We start from the raw sequence: 21,708 nt of genomic DNA, 5'->3' as shown, positions 1-21,708 counted from the left end.
GTATCAGATTAAAAATACAAACACTTTGGGTGATTATCCAGAGTTTTCCCCTGTGTGTCTCGTAGAGCTCAAACCAACCAAGGATTGGGAGAAAAAACAAAAAAAAAACCCAACAAATAACACCAAACAATTTTGGCCGGAGCTGTAAAATAATGTTGCACCAATTAAATTACACCAAATATATTATTATACCTTTGAAATGGCTTTCAGACCAATAAATAAAAAAAAAGACAAATTCAAATAAAAAAGTCAACTTTGTATTACAAAAAAATTAAATAAAATCACAACACTAACAATAACAATGTGCAGTCAAGTTTGGTTTTTTTTCTTCTCTTCTAGGAATGATAACATGCCAGTAAACATGTAACATGCCAGTAACATGCCAGTAAATCCCTACATAAACTTTCCAGTTTGGCAGCAAGCAGTCACTCATTCACATTTGTACACAAGGAAGCAGGCCTGGGCAAAAGCCTCGGGAGATAGGAGCCTTCGGGGTGCTCCTCACTTCCCTGCCACGGCCAGCTGAGTTCCCTTCCCTTCATCCTGAAACCTCTACAAATCCATTCAAAGTTTAGCGCCAGATCTGCAGGGAAGGTGTCAGTCAGCGAAACCCCCCTGACATGATGTTCTGTCATGTCAACCAGACAGCACTGATTTACACCAGCTGAGGATCTGGCTCTTACGCTCTGGGGCACAAGTTAAAAGCCGTGGCTGCGAAGCACATCCTTCTTTCAGAAAGGCCACTGAGATTATGTTGAGTTGTTTTTAAAATGTACCACAGCAAACTTTTAACTAAATACACTGCAAAATGGGGTGTTGATTTCGGATGGGCTAAAGGAGCACATGCAGGGCCTGTGAGAAGATGGGACATCTGAATATCATACAGAGAGGTACACATCTGTAGAGAAATGACCTGCAGTTGCCCTTCCTGAGCAAATGGGCAGTGAGACAAATTTCACTTGACCACCTGCGAGCATGTCTCTCATACATTTCATGGTACTGATGGCGTTTACTCCAGGGCTAAATTTGGTCCAGTGTTTCACAACTAAAAGTTCTCCATAGAGGCAGATTAACTGATTTAGGAAATTCAACATCATTCATCTTTATGCTAGGCAGCCCAGTTGATTTTTAGGAGGAACCAGCAGACTTAAGTACCATGATACACCAAATAAGGAAACCGCAAGTGAAATTGCTCCAAAAGCCAACGATTTATGGGGTTATTCCCAGTTTCCAGGGAATCCCCAGAGGAACTCTTCCGTTTCCTCACAATCTCTAGGATTTCGGACACAGTGGGCCAAATTCTGCTTTCAGTTGCGGTTACAGGGTAGGAGTGAGAACAGAGCTTGCCCTATGTTCCTCTGCTCTGGGTATGTGTGTAGACCTTAAGTTTTGCAGCTGTGGATCATCTGACATCACAGGCTGAAACCTGTTGCTTATTTGCACCAGTGCACCTCCAAGAAAGCCAGGGGCTATGTGCTCATGGAAATTTGACTGAAATGGGCCTTAAGATTCCAGTTTGCCCAGGCCTGTCAAACACACAGTGCCTTTCTGACATAGGCTTACATTCAGGTAATCCAGTAGACCCATGTGGTACCTTTATGGGAGTTGAAGCCTTCAGTCTGGATATTTAGATATGTCCGAGAACACAAACACATATCCTGCTCATTTTTTTTCAAACTGGTATCATTGCACATGCAGTATCAGCTACACTATATAGACAGAGGCCAGCAGTTCTATGCTAACTCTGTTATCAAATCTAACTATCATTTCATTGCTCAGTTCTTTCTGTTCCATTACTGCCTACCTAGAAACATTTTCATTTGGAGAAAGGTATTTTCCCACTAACTTTCTGACCTCTATCCATTCCCTACATGCTACAACCTTTTCCTTACCTAACATTCTGGTCGCAAACTACCTGTCACCCTCAAATACTACAAGTTAACAGCAAGGTGGCACCATTTGCTGCCATTAGCTGAACTCTAGATTGGAGGATCAGTTAACCCTTGAGATCCTTTGTTAGATCCATCTTTGGGCATTCCTCTGACTGGCCACTTTGAAAGAGTCACAAATTGAACACATGGGCTGAAATGCCTTAAAAGGTCATTTAGCTGCTGCTAAGATCCATTCTTCCCAGTTCCCTTTATCGTTTCTGTGACTCTGTTTTGCTGGTATGAGAGGTAGTTGGAAACAGCTTTAGGGCCTCCTGCTCACTGAAGAGCAATGCCTGTAGGAGGGGCCAGATATGAATGCCTGCTCCACCAGTTGTCCACAAACACCATGTGAGGTTATTCTTGGGTAAGTCTCTCAAATTATCTGTCCCAGAATGTGTTCAGAACCTCTCAGGTGATCCCAGGGGAAGGGACCATGGTGACCACCTAGCCTGGCCTCCTGCATAACGCAAGCCAAGGATTCCCAATGTGCAACAGCTGTATCCAGATTAATAACTTCGGGGGAAAATAAAGGTTCTCTTTCTAACAGACAACCAAAATCAACTTGAAGAATTCAGCTCATCTCTCAATAAAGCTGATCTAATATGAATTACAAACCTCTCAAAGCATGTGTCACTCACTTCCAGTTTTAATTCTGTCTAGCTTCGACTCTGAGCCATTAAATCTTGATGCTTTTGTCTGCTAGATCCTGATGTGTTTTCACCATGTATACAAAGACAAAAGGTTTTTGTCTGGTCAGGTAGGTAATATTTTGAGGACACAAAATTAGAGAAGTGTGAGATGGCTTTGGGGCTACTTTACTAGTTCAGCTAAGTAGGTATAGTCAAGTTCTTTGAAGCAAAACCTACTATGGTCAGCAAATCAGTGACCTGGCTTACTCCATCATAAAGGTACACAGAAAAACTCCCTTCCCTCCCTTTCTATCTTCCCTCTGCTAGTTGAGCTTGTTGCAGATCTCTAGGGCTTTCTTGTAGACCTGAGTCACATCATCCATGTCTGTGAGAAGGGAAAAACTGCTGTCCCCCAGACGGTTGCGATAACGTTTTAGATACTGTGGCCGTGGGCAGTTCTGAAGTCCTTCAAAGTCTTGGATCTGGAGAAAATTTTCAGCAGAGACACAGCTTCGTATCCTCTGTCTGTTTGGCCTGTTCTCTTGCAAATCCAGCAAATCGAAGGAGTCACTGGACAAAATACTGTCATCACTAATCACGCTGGAAGGGCGACTGTAACTTCGAGGTAATGCATCACCAGGCAGGACCACTTCTTCCATGGCCTCCAGCGTTGGTGTGTCAGGGCTAATCAAAGCAGATTCAGTGCTGCTGGTAGAATACTTGCTGTTATGTTTCAAGATGCCCTTACGCCTGCAGGAATGGCTATATGAGCCATTTCTGGATGGCTCTGTGACCCCTGGAGAAGTATCACTGTTTACTGTCTCATCATTATTGTCCAAGAGTTCAGAAGATTCACTTCGTTCTGGAGAGGAGTAATAGCCTGACTCCCTCTGCTGAGTCTTCTTTAAGATTCCTTTTTTTGGCATTAGTGAAGACTGCTTAGTGCCATATTTGCCTGCTACTTCTCCTTCCACAACACTTTTAATGGCTACGCCAGTCCTACACAACTCTTGCTCCAGTTTAAAAGCAGAAGGTAACACTGGGCTGACCACTCCTTCAATGAAACCTGCACTGTGAGATCGATGTTCACTGTTGCTCCTTTTCTTCAGGATGCCTTTGGGTCTCTTGGAGGTGGGTTTGGATGCGTTTTCAGCTCCTCCTTCCTGGATGGACTGTACAATGTCATTTTCCTTTTTTGATTTTTTCAGAGACCTTTGTCTCTCTAGTGTGACTTCAGGACCTTTGGGCTTAGAAAGGCACTTCATTTTGGTATCAGTCTCTGGTTGGAGGCCAGTAGATCGGTGATGCCAATCAATGAACCTTGCCAGCAACGGGGACTCGGAGTCCCTCATGGCATCACAGTCACAAACACTACTCTTGTAGCCCCAGTTAACCCACCAGTGATTGGCAATGTCTTCAATGGTTGCTCGGCGTTCAGGGTTCACCATCAGCATCCACCTGATAAGACCACGAGCATCTATGGACAAAGAATGGAATATAAAATATTTAGAGTATGGGCAGTCTTGGTTTTCTCAGTTTAAAATGGAAGCGTGAAGCTAATCAAATGAGCAGAAGTAACGTGTCACTACAGAAGGGAAAGGGAGCAATGCTTTGACCATCAGTCAATGTTGGAAAATTAATTTGAGAACTACTTCTTATCATAAGAATATGATTCATCCTGGGAAATGTACACTGAGTCATGAAAGAAATTAATATTTGTGCTGTATTAGTCAGTGAATAGTTTCATATTACTGAAAGAATTCATCAACCTATCAACTCTAATAATTACAAAACTTGCAGGAAAACAAAGGGGAATTGGGATATTTCAAATGATCTACCCATTATCGCTTTTGTATTTACTTTTTTCCATAAACAGTGTAGTCTTCTGTATATTTTAAAGGTATATTTCATAAAAAGAGCAAGAAGGCAGAAAATTGAAAGGGATGTCAAACAAATGATACACGATAAATATGCATTTAAATATAATATATACATAGATGTTTAAGGCTGTAAGGAGTCATTATAATCAATGACCTGGACTTAGCTGATGCTTTTCTGTCAGGTGACTGCTTAATGTGTTCTCCTCTAAGCAGAAGTACACACGAACATAGTGGCATTAATTTAGATTTTGGCCTGCCTTCTTGGGTAAGAGACTGCATCGCTCTGACCATTCATCTTCTCTCTGCTTGTGATATACCACAGTATAGCTAGAGGACTGATCTGTACCAGTATGTTGTATCGGTTTACAGCTTGTCTGAACAATTCCACTCGCAATAGCTAACAGACCTTCCACTGTCATTGATCTAGTTAAAAGAGACCGTTACAGCTTCCCCAAGGCAATAAAATCTATCTGCTATAAAATTTTCATTTCAAAAGGGGTTTTGCTAAATGCTGTACCCAGATGGGAATTGATAGCAGATGAAGTCAGTAGGGGAATGAGAGATTTTTTTCTTCATCATTCTAATATGACACTAAAACATGTTGGAAGGGGCCAGGAAAACCCTCCGTTCTGAACTCCTGTCAGCTCAATACATGGCCCTCGCTCCTTTTTTATACCTGAGGTCTGTGTTGGCTCACGATATTCTCCACTGCTGATCTGCCTGATGAGATTTTTGTGATCAAAGCCATCAAAGGGCATTGTTCCATAAACCAAAGTGTAAAGCAACACACCGAGGGCCCAGCTGTCAACCTGAAATACAGAGACAATGCATGTGAAGCCCAGGAAAGCTGATCCCCACTCTTCTCCCTGCCATTAGCACCACAAGAACAGCATCACGTCCAACTTCATCTACTGATGGGCAAACCAGTATCTAACATCTGACTAACCACAGGCAAAGCAAACGAACGCAAAAGAAGGCAGCTTGAGAACTTTCAATATGGGAGAGACCCAAGCAAATCCACATGTGCAATAACACTAGCATTAAGACTAACCCTCAAGAACATTGTAATCAAAGACACCCCATACCACCACCGAAAAGCTGACCCTTCTTACCTCTGGGCCTCTGTAAGGTCGTCCATTAACTATTTCAGGGGAAGCATACAGTGGGCTTCCACAAAAGGTCTGCAGAAACTTGTCTTTGTGATAAAGGTTGGAGAGTCCAAAGTCAGCAATCTGCAAATAGAATTGCACAAGGCACCTGTAGTATGAACAATATCTTCATGCAACAGAAAATCCCTTATCAGGAAAGACTCAGCTATATTTGACCCTGCTGTAGGGCAGATCTCAACGTGGATAATCTCTCAAGTTCCCTTGCCAAGCCACTATTTCATGATTTTTTTTTCACTTTTCTCTCTTCAGACCCTTCAGAGAAGAAGGGTTCCCAGGCTAAATCCTCCAGATTAGGAACAAGGACACTTTGATTCCACTCACAGGCAGGTCACTGACTGACTGCACAACCATCCGTCAGTAATTTCATCCTGGATGAATTGCATATGCTTGCAAAGACAATCTCATACTGGGAGGCACTGGACCTGCTGTCCACAGATTGCTCTTCATCTTGTATAATCATTAATACCAAAGGAACGCAAGCAGAAAGTACTACCATTCTTATCGTGCACACGCAAGCCAAAAGCCAAGACCTTTATACCTAACAGGAGGAGTGAGGCAGGAGTGTCACAGGAAAGTCAGCATTGCAGAAGAAAGTGATTTTTGAAATCATCTGGAACTTAGCTACACTTGAAGGAGGGGGAAAGTGAGGCACTCACTAACTCTTCCAGATTCAGGGACTCAGGCTGAGGAATCTGAGCTGTTAAGCACGAGATGTCTGTCATGAGACAATAAACACAAGTTTGGTTCCTAACGGGAAACAATGGGCCCAAATCCGGCTTTCCCAACACAAACAAAGCTTCCCTTGAGACTGTTGGGAATTTTGCCCATGTAGGAATTGCAGGATCAGATCCAAATATTTTGTTTACTTCAGTTCTCTGTTCTTGTTCTTACAAAACAAAGGCTGATGATAGCAACACTAAATACTCCCACAACCTTTGCATTTCTTTTGTTTCTCTAGTACAAGGCAACACATCTAATTTTTTATCTTGTTTAAAACTCAAATACATAAAAGACATTAAGCACAGGCATAAAAAAGGTATTATCAATTTCTAGGTATAAGGGACAGACATTTTCCCTGGGTTTTCTTCATCTTATTCAGGTCTTTTCTACCAGAAAAAAAAGTAAATCCCGGGAATTTCCATAAGAGAAAATTCAGGAAAACACAAAGTGAATGGAAAATAAAAGGATTTACCAGAAGCATCATTCACTCCTGGATTTCTAAAATGTGTATCATGAGTGCTGCTAAATCCTGATTGTAACGCCTAGTGAACTCCTGGGAGACATAAAGTCTTTGTATCTACTACCCAAACTCCTTCAGCTACACCTAAAAATGTCACAGTTAAGACCAAAACGAACAAAGTTGGTGAAGTACGGACTGAAGTTCCCAATTTTCTTTCATTACCTCACAACAGAAATATAAATACACATGCTTTATCTATAAATAGATACAGATAGATATAGATTGAGACACAGATACTTTTATGTTAAAAATATAACCTTGTTTTTTAAAATATTATTTTCACAACATTTTTTAAGTCACAGAGCAAGTACGAGATTTCATGCTTCACCCTCTCCTATTTTGATGTTCTGCTTGTGCAGGTGTTGCACTGATAATTTGGGCTCATAATATCCTGCTCAAAGAGCAGCTGATTCCTGTTCATTAATGTTAATTCATCTCAACACGTCCATTCACAGTTTGAATTCACTCAGTCCCCCAAACAGCGTATTATCAACCCACAGCAGAAAACTCAACCCTTAAATAAATGTGGTTTGTAAAATCTTCATTGTATGGCTGGAATGTCATTGAAAACAGCTGGTGTACAATTGCAGTCTGCAAACATATTCTCATGGCTCAGATTGCACTTAACTGCCCTAAATTCCACTTTCTTATCAAGTCACCCTGCCTGGCTCGCAGGAAGTCGGTTTTAAGCCTTATGAAGTGTGCCCTGTCAATCAGGGGAAGAATGGGATCATTTCAGTGTTAAAACTTCATGCTAGTCATTGAGTTTTACTTTAGTTCAGGATGCTGCTAAGACAAGGACAAACACTGCACAGTGTGATTCCTTAAGAAAATATATTCCCTTAACACCATGGAATGTATAAAATGCATGTGGATGTGCATGAATATATATATAGGGATACACATACCATTGTTCACACTAAGAAACTCTCAGACTTGGGCATTCATGTTTTCATTTTGACCATTCAGGAAAAGAGTATTTATGTTACAGTCCACTCCCATACTCACAGACTGATGTTTATCAGCTTTTCCCATTAAAACTGTCATGCCCCCCAAAACAAGATTAATAGAAGACAACATTACTTCATGTTCTTGGCACTTAAATGGAACTAAGGCATCAAGTCAAAAAAACTTCCTAAATTGGGAGGAGTGGGGAAGTAGACTTTTATCCCCTCCACTTCAGGAGGTGTATGTTTCATATTTACTGTTAGCTATGATAAACCAGACGTAATTTATTGTTTAAGTGTGGACTATAAATTCCATTAAGTTCACACTCATGGAAATTGTCAGTTTTATCCCACTTAAAAATCTGTCTCTTTGTACTGCAGATAGAGAAATAATTAGGTCTCTTAAATGAAGCGTATGTGCAGTGGGTGAGACTTCCAGCGAGGTAAATCCCAATTACATACACTTACTCTGTATATATGAAACCCTCATGGGTTTTCAGTGGTTAGCCTGACTGGTGTCCCCTTACTGGCCCAAGAGGAAGTGCAGTTAGTAGGATTATATTACTATTATACTTGCATTTTTCTCTCCTTCTATCACTTTGAGGTTGATAATACAGTTTACGTCAACCTCTGCTAGACATCTCTTTTAGGTGCAATTCCCAGCCCAGGAGCCGCCACAGCCTTACAGTGAAGAAGGAGGCCCCCTCCACCTTGCCAGGCTGCATGACAGAGGTGTCCCTAGGGGCAGGCTGTGGCTCAGGACAGGGATATGATATTTGGATAGACCAGCAAGAGGCACTAATTCCCTGGCTGCCGCTCTGGGCAGCAGTTTCTCTCCACCTCCTTGCATGCAGTTTTGGGGATTTAGGCACTGGGGAGAGCTGCAGTGCTTGGGGACATATGGTCCTCATCAGGCCAAACTGCAGGAGCTATGGGAGAAAGAAGGCAGCTGCACTCTCGCCCTGCTACTAGTTCTTCTAGTAACTTCATACCTACAATGAACCAAAAACCAGCGTCCTCAGTCCTTTTAAAACTAATGAAGAGAAGAAGGCACCACCAGAAGGCTTTTTTGAAGACCACCAAAGGCAGATGCTTAAAGCCGTTGCAAATCGCTTCCCAAAAATTGCTAACTCACCAACACAGGGCAGCTCTTTCAGTGCTTTGGGGTTGCCTTAGCCCTGCTGGCTGTCGGACCCTGCCCGACCCTGCCCACCTCCAACTGTGTTAGGATTACAAACGATGACATCCTCTTGATGGGATGAAAATGCCAGCAAGAGGCTGTTTTGCTGCTGCGTGGTGGGGGAGCAGTTGTACCCACCTCCGGGAACCTAGGGCAAGCAGAGGGGGCAGGGTGGAAGGCAGCAAGTGCGGGCAGATGAAAGGAGAATGGAGTAAATTTTAAGGTGAACTGAGCTGTTAGCAGCGGGCACATGAATGTGACTAAGGTGCGGCTTGTATACACTGCAGAAACCCTGACTTTGTCACTGCTTTATTTCTTTAAAGAATACGGCACCATGAACGAGGTAGGAAAGCACATAACGCCTTTCTGCCCTGGGAAGCTGCAGTCAGTGCCTTGGTGAGGTTTAGCTCTAGGATTGTACCCCACTGTTGATCTCTGCAGACAGGCTAGCTCCCAGGAGAAACATTTGCACTCAGGGGTTCTGCTAGATAGTTGGGTGCACATCTGAGGAGAAAGGCAAGCTATCGTTTCATTAATTGGCTGGATGAGTTCCTCGTACCCCATAGATCTGCGAGCATGTTCAGTCTCACAAATGTTTAAAACCCATTTTATTTACTTGTGTTTGCTTCATGTAGGGGTTTTAAGCAATAGTTTGCAGGAAATATTACTGCATACACCAAGTCCCTGAAAAACAGAATTATATACTACAGATCAGATAACTTTTTTCCCATCATCATCCTCCACCTCTGTCCTGTGGACCTGCAGAACTCTTCAAAACATGTAACTTTTTGTCAGCTTTCAGACACTGGTGTTTCCTAGTTGCTGTACTCCAACACATTACTGCATTTCCAGAGACTTTTACTCACTATTGTAACTTTAAAAAAAGCCGCTTATATCTCCATACACCACTTCATGACCGTAATTTAATTAGCTAAAATTTAAGAATGGTTTCCCAGTTAGTGTAGTATCACGTAAAATGACTTGAGGCCCTTTCAGGTCAGATAATAATTTCTAATGGATTACTCGTCCTCTTTATTTACTGTTCTAAAAGTATTCCTTAAATTGCTATACATGGATCTATTTTTACAACATCTTTTTTTTAGTTCACATTACTATGACATGTTTATGTATATCATAATGTATAGATCACTAGCTTCTTCAGAAACATGTATTTAATTGCACCCAAGGACAAAGGGATTCCTTTCATTTTCTCGTTCTTAAAATCAAACTGCCAATTTTGTAAGTGCTCTGTAATCCACTGAATGAAATATAAATACTGGGAAAGTACCGATAAGACTATCACTCCATTTCTAGAAAATTCCTTCCACTGAGTATTTGAAGCCATCAGTCAATACCAAACCCCAAATTGCATATTTCTTTTTTTTCTGTCTGAATAAACCATATAAAAATACTCTAAGAATGAGGACTGATAAATTTACTCCTAATAAATAATTTACAGCTCCATATGTGTTTCCCTGCCAACGGTTACTGTTTAGTGAAACAAAGAAAAAGGGGGAAGTAAAATCCTGTGCAAGTAACACAGAAACCACAGTAACATATTCAAAGCTTCAGCATCAGGGAAATCCTGGCGGTGTGCTTAACATCAAGTACTCAAAGGTGATCTTAGTCACAAGGTGTAAAAAAAAGAGAGCAGGGAGCAAAAGGAAAACAATACAAAAAGTAATGTCTCGAAGTAATCCAAATTTAAACACTATTGATAGCAAGATGTACGAAATACCAATTGCTTCCCAAGTTCGTTCTATTTTTTTAGCTTCATGAGACCCTTTGCAGAAATCGTTACCAGGTGACAGAAAGGGAGCTTGCAGCCACCTATCCATGCCGAGGCAGCCTTGTCTGCTCAGAGGCATGCCTTACAGTTTGCAGAGAAGTAACTGAGGAAAGGCTGGAAATACGCGAAATACCTACACGGCAGCTGAAACACAATGCAGTTCAGGAAAGGGATGCCTTCAAAAAAAAGACGTCCAAATGATTGGAAGGGACGTAGGAATTCGCAGCTACCTGAATTTCTTCCACAGCAGTGCCACTGGGTATGGCAGCTGAAATGCATCTGTGGTTCTGAAGCTTCTGGGTCACCTCCATGGTCTGGACTCAAACATAAAGCTACTTGTCCCTGCCTCATCCTCCCGCTCTCCCTTCAGGATGATTAGAGTCCCACAAAGAGGAGAGGAGAGGGAGTGTAGCCTTGTGACAAAGCGCAGCTCCCCAGGGGCTCAGGGAAGTGATTGGTTTTGCATATGAGGACCACAGTGCAGAGATCCAGGCCACCACAGCTAGCAAATTCCCCAAATTCCTCTTTTCTCTCAAGAATTCTCTGATTAGCTGGGAAGATAGTTTGGCATGTAATGCGGAAAGAAAGGTCATCCTGCCTGCGGAAGCCTGTTTCGTATACAATGTCCTAGAAAGGCTACTTTTTGTTTTCACCACCACTGAGAACAGCTTGGGCTGCTGCAGCCAGCGTCCCCATAGGAACAGGAGTGGGGAGGTTCAATCTAACACTGGATGTTAACAGCAAAACGTCCAAGTATTGCATTGGATGGGCCTTCTGTAAAAGACTATTTTTAGAAACCACATATTTATGTGCCTTTAATCCACTAGTTGATCCAAGTTAGCTTCTGTCATCAGCGTTACACAGATGGCAGCTACCATATGTTACTTTCCACTTCCATTGCACATCAGCTTAAAATAAAGACAATCTCTCCAGCATGAAGTGCAAAAGGCAGTGTGTGCAGCCCCGTGGCTTTCAGTGGAGACAAAATTAAGATTCAGGCTATTTAGATACTTGGCTACACAGAGAGCACATCAATTGCTTTGTTAATTAAGCAAAGATGCCCAAGCATCAGCAGAAACTCTTTGACGTCACTCCCTCTGCTTGCCCATAGATGAGCGCACCCAGCCACCCTCACATCCAGCTACTCGGGGAGGAACAAAGTTGAAAGTGAAACAGGTTCAGCCACCTGAAACTACGCTCATCTCTGCATTATTTATCTTTGTGCTACAGCTATTAGGAAAAAAAAACAAGGGAAAAAAGGTCATTCTCATGCTTTCACTGGGGAGACATGACATGGAAATGACATCACTGACATCACTATCCAAAATATACGTTTGTGTCTGGAGTTCCAAGGCCATTTTCTAATGAAGCACATGTGCTTTGCTAGGTTTATTTTGAAACTCTATTTGCTTATTTTCTAGCCATGATCAAAAGGCCATTCAGAGTGTTCTGTAGGAGGCACTTGAACCGTTCAGACCAGGAGAGTTTTTTCCTAGCCCCAGCAGCAGCCAGCAATAATATCATTTGTACAATAAACCCAACCACATGAAATGCTCTCTGTTTCATATCAGCAAGTAGATGCTGCTTTGGGAATCATGGCCCATGGGTGGCAGGACAGGACCTTCTCCCCCCAAATGATGCAAAGCTTCATTTAGCATGTATGACTCATCACCAGTGGTGCTCTTTCCCCAACCTCCAAACCCCGAGCCTCTTGCCAGATGCTGTTGCTTAGCAGCTGTTGCCATAACACTGGCTCTTCTAATACCTTGGATAAAAATGTTACAAAACATGCAAATCCATTCTGAGAAGCTGAGAAAAGGAATCCTACCTTAATATTAAAATTGTCATCAAGAAGGATGTTTTCCAATTTTAGGTCCCTGTGGACAACACCATTCTGAAACAAGGAAGAAAAAAACAGGGGAGAACATGAGAAAATATTGGGAAAATGAAAGGTGAGCTGGCAGGGTGGTCTCTGCATCTACATTTCAGGGCTGATTTCACTGTCATAACACTCACAGCCCAGTGACTAGTGACAGGCGATGTTTTAGTCACTTGGTGTGTGGTTAAGGGAAGAATGACTGGAATCTGTCCTCCCACAAAGCCTCTAAAACAGCAGGGGGGTGGGGGGCTTCAGGGTGTCTTTTTGGAACTTAATTCCAGCCCGGATCCTGCCCCCACTGTGTGAAAGCAATATATTCTTCCCAGGCACCAGAAAACAATATCTGTCAATGACATTAGTCCTTACAAAAGCCTTCATTCCTCCAATGTGCAGCCACATGGATCAGGGGAGTTATAATCCTAAAGAACTGTAAATGTAAGGGATGGAGACAAACAAGTGTTTCTTTCTTTAAAGAAATTTGTGAAAAATCAACTGCACAGGGAAGGGCAGGGTAGCTTTTCAGTGCTGCACAGGAAGGACTCTGAAAACCACTCTTGTGTATCAGAATTCAAGTGGAGATTAAAGTTTAAGAATTCAAATAAAAAATTGTGTCAGCTCCTTGTTGCCTTCAGCCTCATACAAGTTTTGGCTCTATGCAGTTGGTTCATAAGTGGGGATAAAAGGTCCGTTATGACAGCCAGTCAGCTACCTTGGGTTTAATTGCTTAAATTGTCATTCTAGTGGGTACCATGATGGATAAAGTCATTAGCAAAATATCTTTCTAGTGCTCCTGCTACACGTGGAAAAGTTACTTTTGCCTATCCAGAATAAGTACATGCTAAAGCTCATACATGAACACTCGTAGCTTTCTCTTGGCTTTTTTTTTCATATATTTTATCTCCTATTCTAAATCTGTTCACGTGCATATTCAAATTGCAAGCTATAACTTGTTTAAATTTATTAATATTAATGTTGTAGAAGTTCTAGGGGATGCCTTTCTAGTTTATGTAGTTACTTTTTTTTTAATGTCAGGAGGATTATTTCCAAGGCAAAAATGTAATGTAGGGCTAATGTAAGGGGGTGGCTGGTGTCTGCCATAACACAGGAAAACATCCTTAGTCTTTAAAAACAGGCAGTGAACTACCGTAGCACTTTTAATTAAGATCTTCTGTTGTACTGATATAATCACACGCTGTCATACTTAATAATGAATGCTGTTGCCTCTGACATGCTTTGAAATATCTAAGTCACTACTCAGCCTTCAAATAGCATTTTTTAATATCAAATCCTTTGCTCACCTTGTGGCAGTAATGTACAGCAGAGACTATTTGTCGAAAGAAGTGTCTTGTCTCTCTTTCGCTCAATCGCCGCCTCTCACTGATGTAATCATACAGCTCTCCTTTACTTGCATACTCCATGATGATCACAATCTTATCTTTATTTTCAAACACTGCACAGGATAAAAGAAAAAACACACCAGTACATTTGAAAACTGACACTTTAAAGGGTGAAGAAGACTTGGGATGACTGAAGACATCCTATGTCATCACTGCAGCCTGGAGAGATGTACTAGCAAACCTGCTGCAAAAAGCAAGCTCCAAAGCTAAGTTTTTGCAGAGGAAGATTACATTTCAGACCAAGAGAAGGAAGTTGAGGCTATCTTCACTTTCACATGGCTACCTGAAAGAAGGTCTTTGCCTCTATAGTATGGGGTCACAGGGTGGCAAAGTCAACTTGATTAAAATTTGCTGAGGGGAGGTGGATGCTTGTGTCACCAACATTTGAGTACTATCCCAGTTCCAACATGGACTGCCTCTTACCAGTAATCTTCTTGAGGCCAGAGGACAGAAGGAAACAGGAGCTATCACATCATTTGGAAAGGGTTAATAGAAGGCATAATAAACCCTGTCTTTAATGACTGGCTGATACAGAATTGCCATTTGGCTTATAATGACTGTTCAAAAATCCAACAAGTCAATTGATGCATGTGCGCTCTTCCAGCCCAACGCTGTGCAACAGCATGGTGGGCACGGATGCCTGAGCTAGCAGTGGCTGCAATGTCTCCAGAGCTGTAGAGCTCTTGTCAGTATGGCTCTGCACCCTGTCACATGCACCCAACCCATCCTGGACCTTACTTATCTCCTGCCTCTGCTGCATGCTGTAGATACATCCTTTGCCACTTGTGCAGAGCCGGCAGCAATGCACAAATCCCACGTTAAGCAGTATGAGGAACATTCATCTAATACATGTCACAACTTGATGAGTTCTTTGGGGCTGAGGGTACTCTGTGCCACATGCTGTCAAGGACCTCACTGGGAGTTGCAGATAACTGAATACTTAATCTAGTAAAGCAGGCTGTGAGTAGTCTCTCATCGTCACAATGCCTTGGCTGCAAAAATAGTTTTTCCCTTCTGACACTGAAAATCCACTGCAACCCACTGGCAACTGACTGCACCTGCCATAAATAACCACTGCTCATACCAAAACATGGCGATTTTCCTTCTCTTTTTATCTGTGGGCAGCAGCTTGCTGAGGCCAGGTCATGCTGGCAGCAAAGCATCTGCAAATTAATAGGGGTTATTACAAACGGATGCTAGTTTTGACCAGCCCTAATGGAATGATGCCTTCCTATATCTCTTTAGCAAAGTTCAGACAGTAGTCCTTAGTGTTTTGGTTTTTTTTTTTTTTTAAAAAAAAAGCTTCAGTTTTTGCAGTGAAATGTGAAGCTGCCTCTCTCAACATGCTCATATTTGCTGCTCCTAGGCTTTGTCTCATGTCATCTCACACCTTGTCACTCAACTCTACAAGCCAAAGCCTCCACAGTTCCCTCTAACGCCCCTGAACTCCAGCCAAACAGCTCTGATAAAAGGAAGAGCGAACAGCCAGATAAAATTGGCTGCTTACTTGTCTGCTGGCCTCACTGTACCCCGAAGCAGAGGCTCCTGCCAGTGATTACATCCTATGTACATCCTCATTAGCAATAAACTTCGGAAACTGGAAGAGCCGTCTCTGGATGGATTATACTTGCAGTATCCTCTCCAAGAATGACAGACTGATATGGTCTGGGAAAAACTGAACATGCCCTATGTCATATAGGGAAGTGCTGTGATGTGTTACCAATAAAGCAGTAATGCACACACACATTTCTCTAAGCTTGGAAAGGGTTGTTTAGGAAAGCAAAAATAAAGTTTCGGTAAGCTGAAACAAATTACTAAAAATGCTCTTGTTTAAGAGATTTGAGTTAAAAAAACCCCAGAAGCCACCCACCTCCCTGCCCCCTAAAAAACCCAGCTGATTCAATGAGTTAGGGGTTATTATGTCATGCATGTATAGGTGAAGTCACCACATGGCACCGCTGATCTCAGTGCACTCTCACGGGAGTGCACACTCCAAGCAGTACCAGCCGAGGACCACACTGAGCTCAGGGGGATGTTTGACCCACCAGACGGGCACAGATGGGGGCCCCTGGCTCTTCCCGTCTCACTCCCCCAACCGCTGATGCCCTACCAGGTGTGCAGTGCTGAGGATGATAATAACAGCAATAACAGTCCTGCCACCATGCAGCATTCTTCCCAACAGTGTTTTTATTAAAAGTTTTGCCTTCATCACTCAGTCATGAGAGCTTTCTCAAATAATCTTTGACGTTCTGAAGTTTTAAACTCCAAAATCTGATTTTTCTGGACTAAAATTTGCTCCTGATACATACATATTTTCCTGCATTTCTACAGAAATGAAGCGGAAAGTGCTTGTTTTGGAGGAACGTGCATTTAAAGGTACTTTCCATTTCAAATTCTCTCTTATGCCTTCTAGGAAACTGAGACACTGTGACAAAAATTTTTGTCACAAAAGTGCACTAGAATCAATGAGAATTGAAACACTCCTATAACTTGCGTTTGGGATTCAGTTTACCAGCACACTCAGGTCAAATTGGCACATCTTCTTCTTCATGAGGGAACATTACAAGAAGGGCACTACCCTTGGGCTTAGATGACATTACAGAGGCCTCCTCAGCATCACCCTAGCTGGACAATTACAGAATTGAACAGCAATTTCTCTCTTCACCAAGGAGCAGAAGTGAACGGATAATCTTTTTTTTTTTTTTCCAGGGAGGTGAGAGGTATTTTTTTACAACCGCATCATTTCAGTTTAGAGCACCTCCATCATATCAGCTGCACCCAATTAGAGGGCATGCAGCTACTTTCCTGCATAGAGTGAACTGAACAGCAGACAAAAATGTCTTAAATGGGAGCTGCCACTGAAGGAGTAGGGAGTGAAAAGGCAGTAGGATTTATGTCTATACACACACACAATCTTAAAGAGAAACTTAGCGGTCAAAACAATCAGGCACGAGACAAGGTGGTATTCTGACAAGTCTCAGACTATCAGCCATGTACACCATGAGTTTTCACAGCAGCAGTTAGGATGCCAGGCAGGCTTCATACAGACACTTCTGAATTTCCCTTCTGAGCACAATATGTAGTTTTATAAACATATGCTCCAAGAAAGCATTGTGGCCAATGGCTGGGAGAAGAGAGAAGGGCATTAATTAAAGGCTGGATTGACTTATTGCAAATAATAATGAGGTAATAAATATACTGCCCTGTTAACACCTGGGCTGTAACCTGTGGGCTGATGACGAATGGATTGCCTCCACATAGCTTCTGGGACTGCTTGGTTCACTCTTTGTTTTTGTTGCAGATGATTTATTACTTGCCATCCTACTTCACATTCATTCCGACACTCACCCCTGCCTAGAAGTGGGCCTGAAGCCTGGCTTCAGCTACTACCAACAGAGTAGCACGGCTTCAGCACAATACTGTACCCCAGGAACGCCCTGCAGCTTGCTACTGATGGGATGGCCACATCGTACAAGCCTGCTCCTCAACCCTGACCAAGGTCAAGGGAAGGAGGAAGGTTATGTATAAGAAAGGTGGGGCTGCTCTTGCTTCTTTCAAACCGTCGATACTCTGCAAACAGCTGTCCAAATAAGATAAGTGGAGAACTATCAGTATCAACACCCAAATTTGGTAGCAGGAGAGATGGTCTGTCAATCACAAATCAAGAGATGGGGGTTACTTAGATACAAGGCATGAGCTCCACATAATAGAGGCAACAGCCGCAGGAGAAACATTTGCTACAAGCTGTGTCATTTATTTCTGAGCCACTCTATGCAAGCTGAGTTACACTGAGAGAGCTGCAGCAAGACCTTGGTGTGGTGAGAGGGCTGCTGCACTCTCAGACATAGCAGTCAAGCAGTGAAGGGTAGTGGTTGCAAAATGATAGCACTCTTTTGCAGATAGACCCTGCAGGATGAAGGATTGACTTCTGAGACAGCTACACTTCCACCTGTCCACAGAGGAGCAGGGAGAGACAGCACTATGAGAGCACATCATGAATGGGATGTACAACAAGGTGCAAGGAACAACGTGATTGTATCCCCAGGAGATGAGCAAGAGTACTGTGCTAATGTACTAAGACACAGGTCACGGCAACGTGGAGAAACAGCATTTTCCAGTGGGCTACAAGCTTGTTTGGGCTTGGTCTGTTCACCCCAAGAGCCTTAACAGAGGCTAAGAGCAGCACTCTACCCAAGCAGCAAAGGATGCTTAAGATGCAGTGGTCAAAGAAAGATTTCTTACAGCTTTTCTTTCAACTCGTCCCTTAACTCTACTGTGTTTGTTTTTTTGGGTTTTTTTTAAATGACAGAAAGAAAGTTCCATACTTCTAGGCTGATAATTGAAACCAAATCCGCTGGCTTCAGAGCTCATTGAAGAATATAAATGCGAAACTGGGAAAGAACTTAACTTCTCCCTACCAAAGACGTATCTGAGACAGTACATTTTCTAACATCAACAATCTATCTCTTTCACAGGCTGTTCTACTACAGCAATAATTATTGGATATAATGCCTCCACTTATTTATATTTAGAGGCCCTGAAATTATGAACTCAGCTTCTATCTATAGCTTTCCATTTTCCAAATTTCCATTTTCACAAACACCAGTTGCGTAGGAACCCCTTGCTGATCAGCACTCTTCTTTTCAACCCTACTGGTAAATTCTTCCCTTTAGCTACAACAAAGTCACCTCCACTGAAACTCCAGGAGACAAGTCTGACACTAGCTGAACATACCCACTATCCCTCTTAAATGCTAAGATGGACTTCACCCTAAAAGCGCTGAAAGCCCACAGGGGCATGGTTTTGCAAAGATCAGTCAGAAAGATTTAATAGTGCATCATACAAATCTCTATTAGGACAGTTCGCTTTGGACTTATTTACTATCAAAAAGCAAAACAAAGCAAAATGCTTTTGCCCTTCCTCCATGCTTACAGGATGTTAAAGTCAGAGCGAGTGCCAAGGGGGTTGCTTTTTTGCCCCCCCCCCCCCTTTAATGGACTGCCTCTTTGTGGGCTGATTTCATTTGGTTTACATGTAACCCTGGGGTAAGGATTTTAGTTTGTTAGTTTAAGAGGGGCGGCCAATCTCTTTGCACTGGAACCATTTGAATTCTCCTCATGCCTTTGCTCTCTATCAGAGCAATCTCCTAAATTAGTTCCAGTATGTTGACATTCCTTCCATCTGGTGTCTTTCCATTCAGCGGTATTTTTATTACTCTCCTAACAGCCGCAGACAGAAGTACCTTTCCACTGCTACAAAATGCTCTTTTATTAAAGGTCAGCCAAATCAAAAGAACAAGAGAGTTTGTTTTTAATTTTGGAGATGCAGACTAGAATAACCTTTTCATTCAGAAAAGTCATGTATGACCCAATTACCTCACTTGTGTAATAAGGCTCAAATTATTCTTCAAAAAGACATGCGAGTACTGAAAATTGCTTTTTACCTTAGAAATTCAGCCTGATGCATCTTCTGTGTTCTTGACTGCTTTGAAAGCTTTCCAGACCCTTGGCATATTTTTTTTTTGGGGGGGGGGGTTAATTGTTATTATTTTATGACTTTTTTTAATACAGCAGACACGAAAACATCCAAGGTCCAATGTAGAAAACCAATTATATGCATATCAATAAATTTATGCATATGCTTAATTAGAATTGAAGATTGCAAGATATAAAGTGTGTGTTTTAAAGCTAAGCTTGTGTTGTTTTCCTGAATCATGGCCTTATTCAGATGAATTGCATCTCTTCTTAAGTTAAAGGAACGTAGTTAAGATCCTGCAATAATATTTTTAAATCAGACAGTATGCTAGAATTTACTCCCCAGTGAGGAGATTAAATCAGAATGAGAAACATTATTCTTGATGACATTGTTTCTCAGAGAATGAGACTGAGGATATGCAGATTTTGACAGTCTACTCTTTAAAAAGGAAGGAAAAATATGACCTGCTAATTCAGCCACAATAACATGTTACACTGATTGTCTTTTGTTTCAGCAAAGAATATAAGAGCTAATTCCTTTTTTTTTAAATTATGATTACAAACTGTTGAGGAACTTCAGACAAGCAAACATTTACATTGTGGTGGGAGGACTGTGTAAATTGAAAGATAGACATAAATGTCATTGTTGCTTGCAATCTTTTTGACATCTGAATTGGACCTGCCAGTGATCTCACACATTTGAGCTCACGTCATGTCCGACAAAGTGTTGTTTAGGCAATCACCCTGAATGACAGGAAATTCATAAAGGTAGGCTATGGTAAATAAAGGGTTAAGTTTGTTTATACTTGTTTCATTACTATCGCCAGACTCTTGAAATATTACTTTATGTTCTTGGATGTTATCAACTGAAAACAATGGGAAGAAAGCCCTCGAAGGTCAAAAGCCTACATAATTAGAGGAAACCAATTAGAAATGTGGCTAAATAGTGTCACTGCTGAAGTACTTTGTCTTGGCTAAATGGAAAAAAAACCCAAAACATTCCAGCTTTCATCATGGTTAAAGCCCAGTCGTCCACATGATGTTTTAAGGGACTTTTGACTTTTTCAGGTGTTTTGCACACAGAAAGGATGAAGTCATTAGGCACCAAAGTTTGTTTTGATTACATCTGAAAACCAGGAGATAGCAGATGCTGGGACAGAGGCTGGGTCTGCCTCCCCAGCACTGTCAGCCTGAGACACATAACTGTTCTCCACACACACAAACCTGCCGGCGGTGTGAGCTGCCACCTCAGTCGCCAGCCACCTGCCTCATCCAGGGGCGCGCACCACAGCCAACGGCAGAGGCACTCGCCTGAGCTGGGGCTGCTGCGGGGATGCAGTTTGCCAGAAATGGCTCACATCTGCACACTTTGCCAGCTGCCACCCAGGCAGATTTTTGGCAAGGTGTCTGTTTTTGCTGACGGCATGGTGACTTCGTGGTCACACAACTCAAGGAGCCCTGCATTGGAGACAGCCCTATGCGTGTCTGAAACACCAAGTGTGAATTTGCTTTTTGTTGCATGGAGTTGGGCACAAAGTGTGAGGTTGAACATGTAAGATAAGTATCGTGAAATACTATGCCAGCAGCGTCACACACCGTCAGATCATTTTCCGTTGCCTTTGGGAATTTAAAGCACAGAAGAGCTGAACCAGTTTCCCAATTAACCAGAGCATCCAACCTAGCTCAAGTCACTGTGGCCTGGTAGATACATGATGGGGAATCTCTGTGCTTTTTCTTAAGAGTATCAAAAATGCAACCTCAAAAAAAGGTACAAGTCCTTTTTATGTGGGAAATCCATTTTTTGTCCTTTGCTGCTGTGAAGGGCCCAGCACTGTGCTAAGCATCTTGGCCCCAATCTAGCAGCGTACTTCAGCACGCGCTTTCCTTCAGTCGCTCGTTCACGTTAATGTCTTTGTGTTCCACAGGCACCGAACTGTGATCCTAATATTTATTAATTCTTCAAGGAACATCTTCATTAAACTATTTCTACAAACATGCTAGCTAATAATCTGTTCATTTTTAAGTGCATTTTGCAAATGGGGAGACTTTTCTGAATGGTTATGCTGACCAAGGACAACTCTTCCAGAAGAGAAACTCTCACATAGACACTGTACTTCACACTACACAGACTCAAGAGCTCACTCCTGAATGTACTAAGTGTACCTTGGTCCAACACATGTTTAAAAGTTTGCA

The 21,708-nt window shown here is 42.2% G+C and overlaps 1 protein-coding gene across 1 annotated transcript in view; it reads right to left on the bottom strand.

Moving 5' to 3' along the window:
* Positions 1-2,883: 2,883 nt before the first annotated feature.
* The window catches only part of NUAK1 (NUAK family, SNF1-like kinase, 1), a 22,016-nt gene continuing 3,191 nt past the window's right edge, over positions 2,884-21,708 (bottom strand). The window contains exons 2-6 of the mRNA XM_010087104.1: positions 13,943-14,094; positions 12,594-12,659; positions 5,553-5,672; positions 5,117-5,249; positions 2,884-4,037 (exon numbers count right to left, since the gene is read on the bottom strand). Coding sequence (XP_010085406.1) covers positions 2,884-4,037; positions 5,117-5,249; positions 5,553-5,672; positions 12,594-12,659; positions 13,943-14,094 — 1,625 coding nt within the window. The remainder of the gene's footprint in view (positions 4,038-5,116; positions 5,250-5,552; positions 5,673-12,593; positions 12,660-13,942; positions 14,095-21,708) is intronic.

The sequence above is a fragment of the Pterocles gutturalis genome, unplaced genomic scaffold (genome assembly GCF_000699245.1).
Source record: "Pterocles gutturalis isolate BGI_N339 unplaced genomic scaffold, ASM69924v1 scaffold41331, whole genome shotgun sequence".
In the NCBI taxonomy this organism is placed as follows: Eukaryota; Metazoa; Chordata; class Aves; order Pterocliformes; family Pteroclidae; genus Pterocles; species Pterocles gutturalis.
The sequence above is the reverse complement of the archived record's forward strand: the minus strand, read 5'-3'. Positions and strand labels throughout refer to the sequence as shown.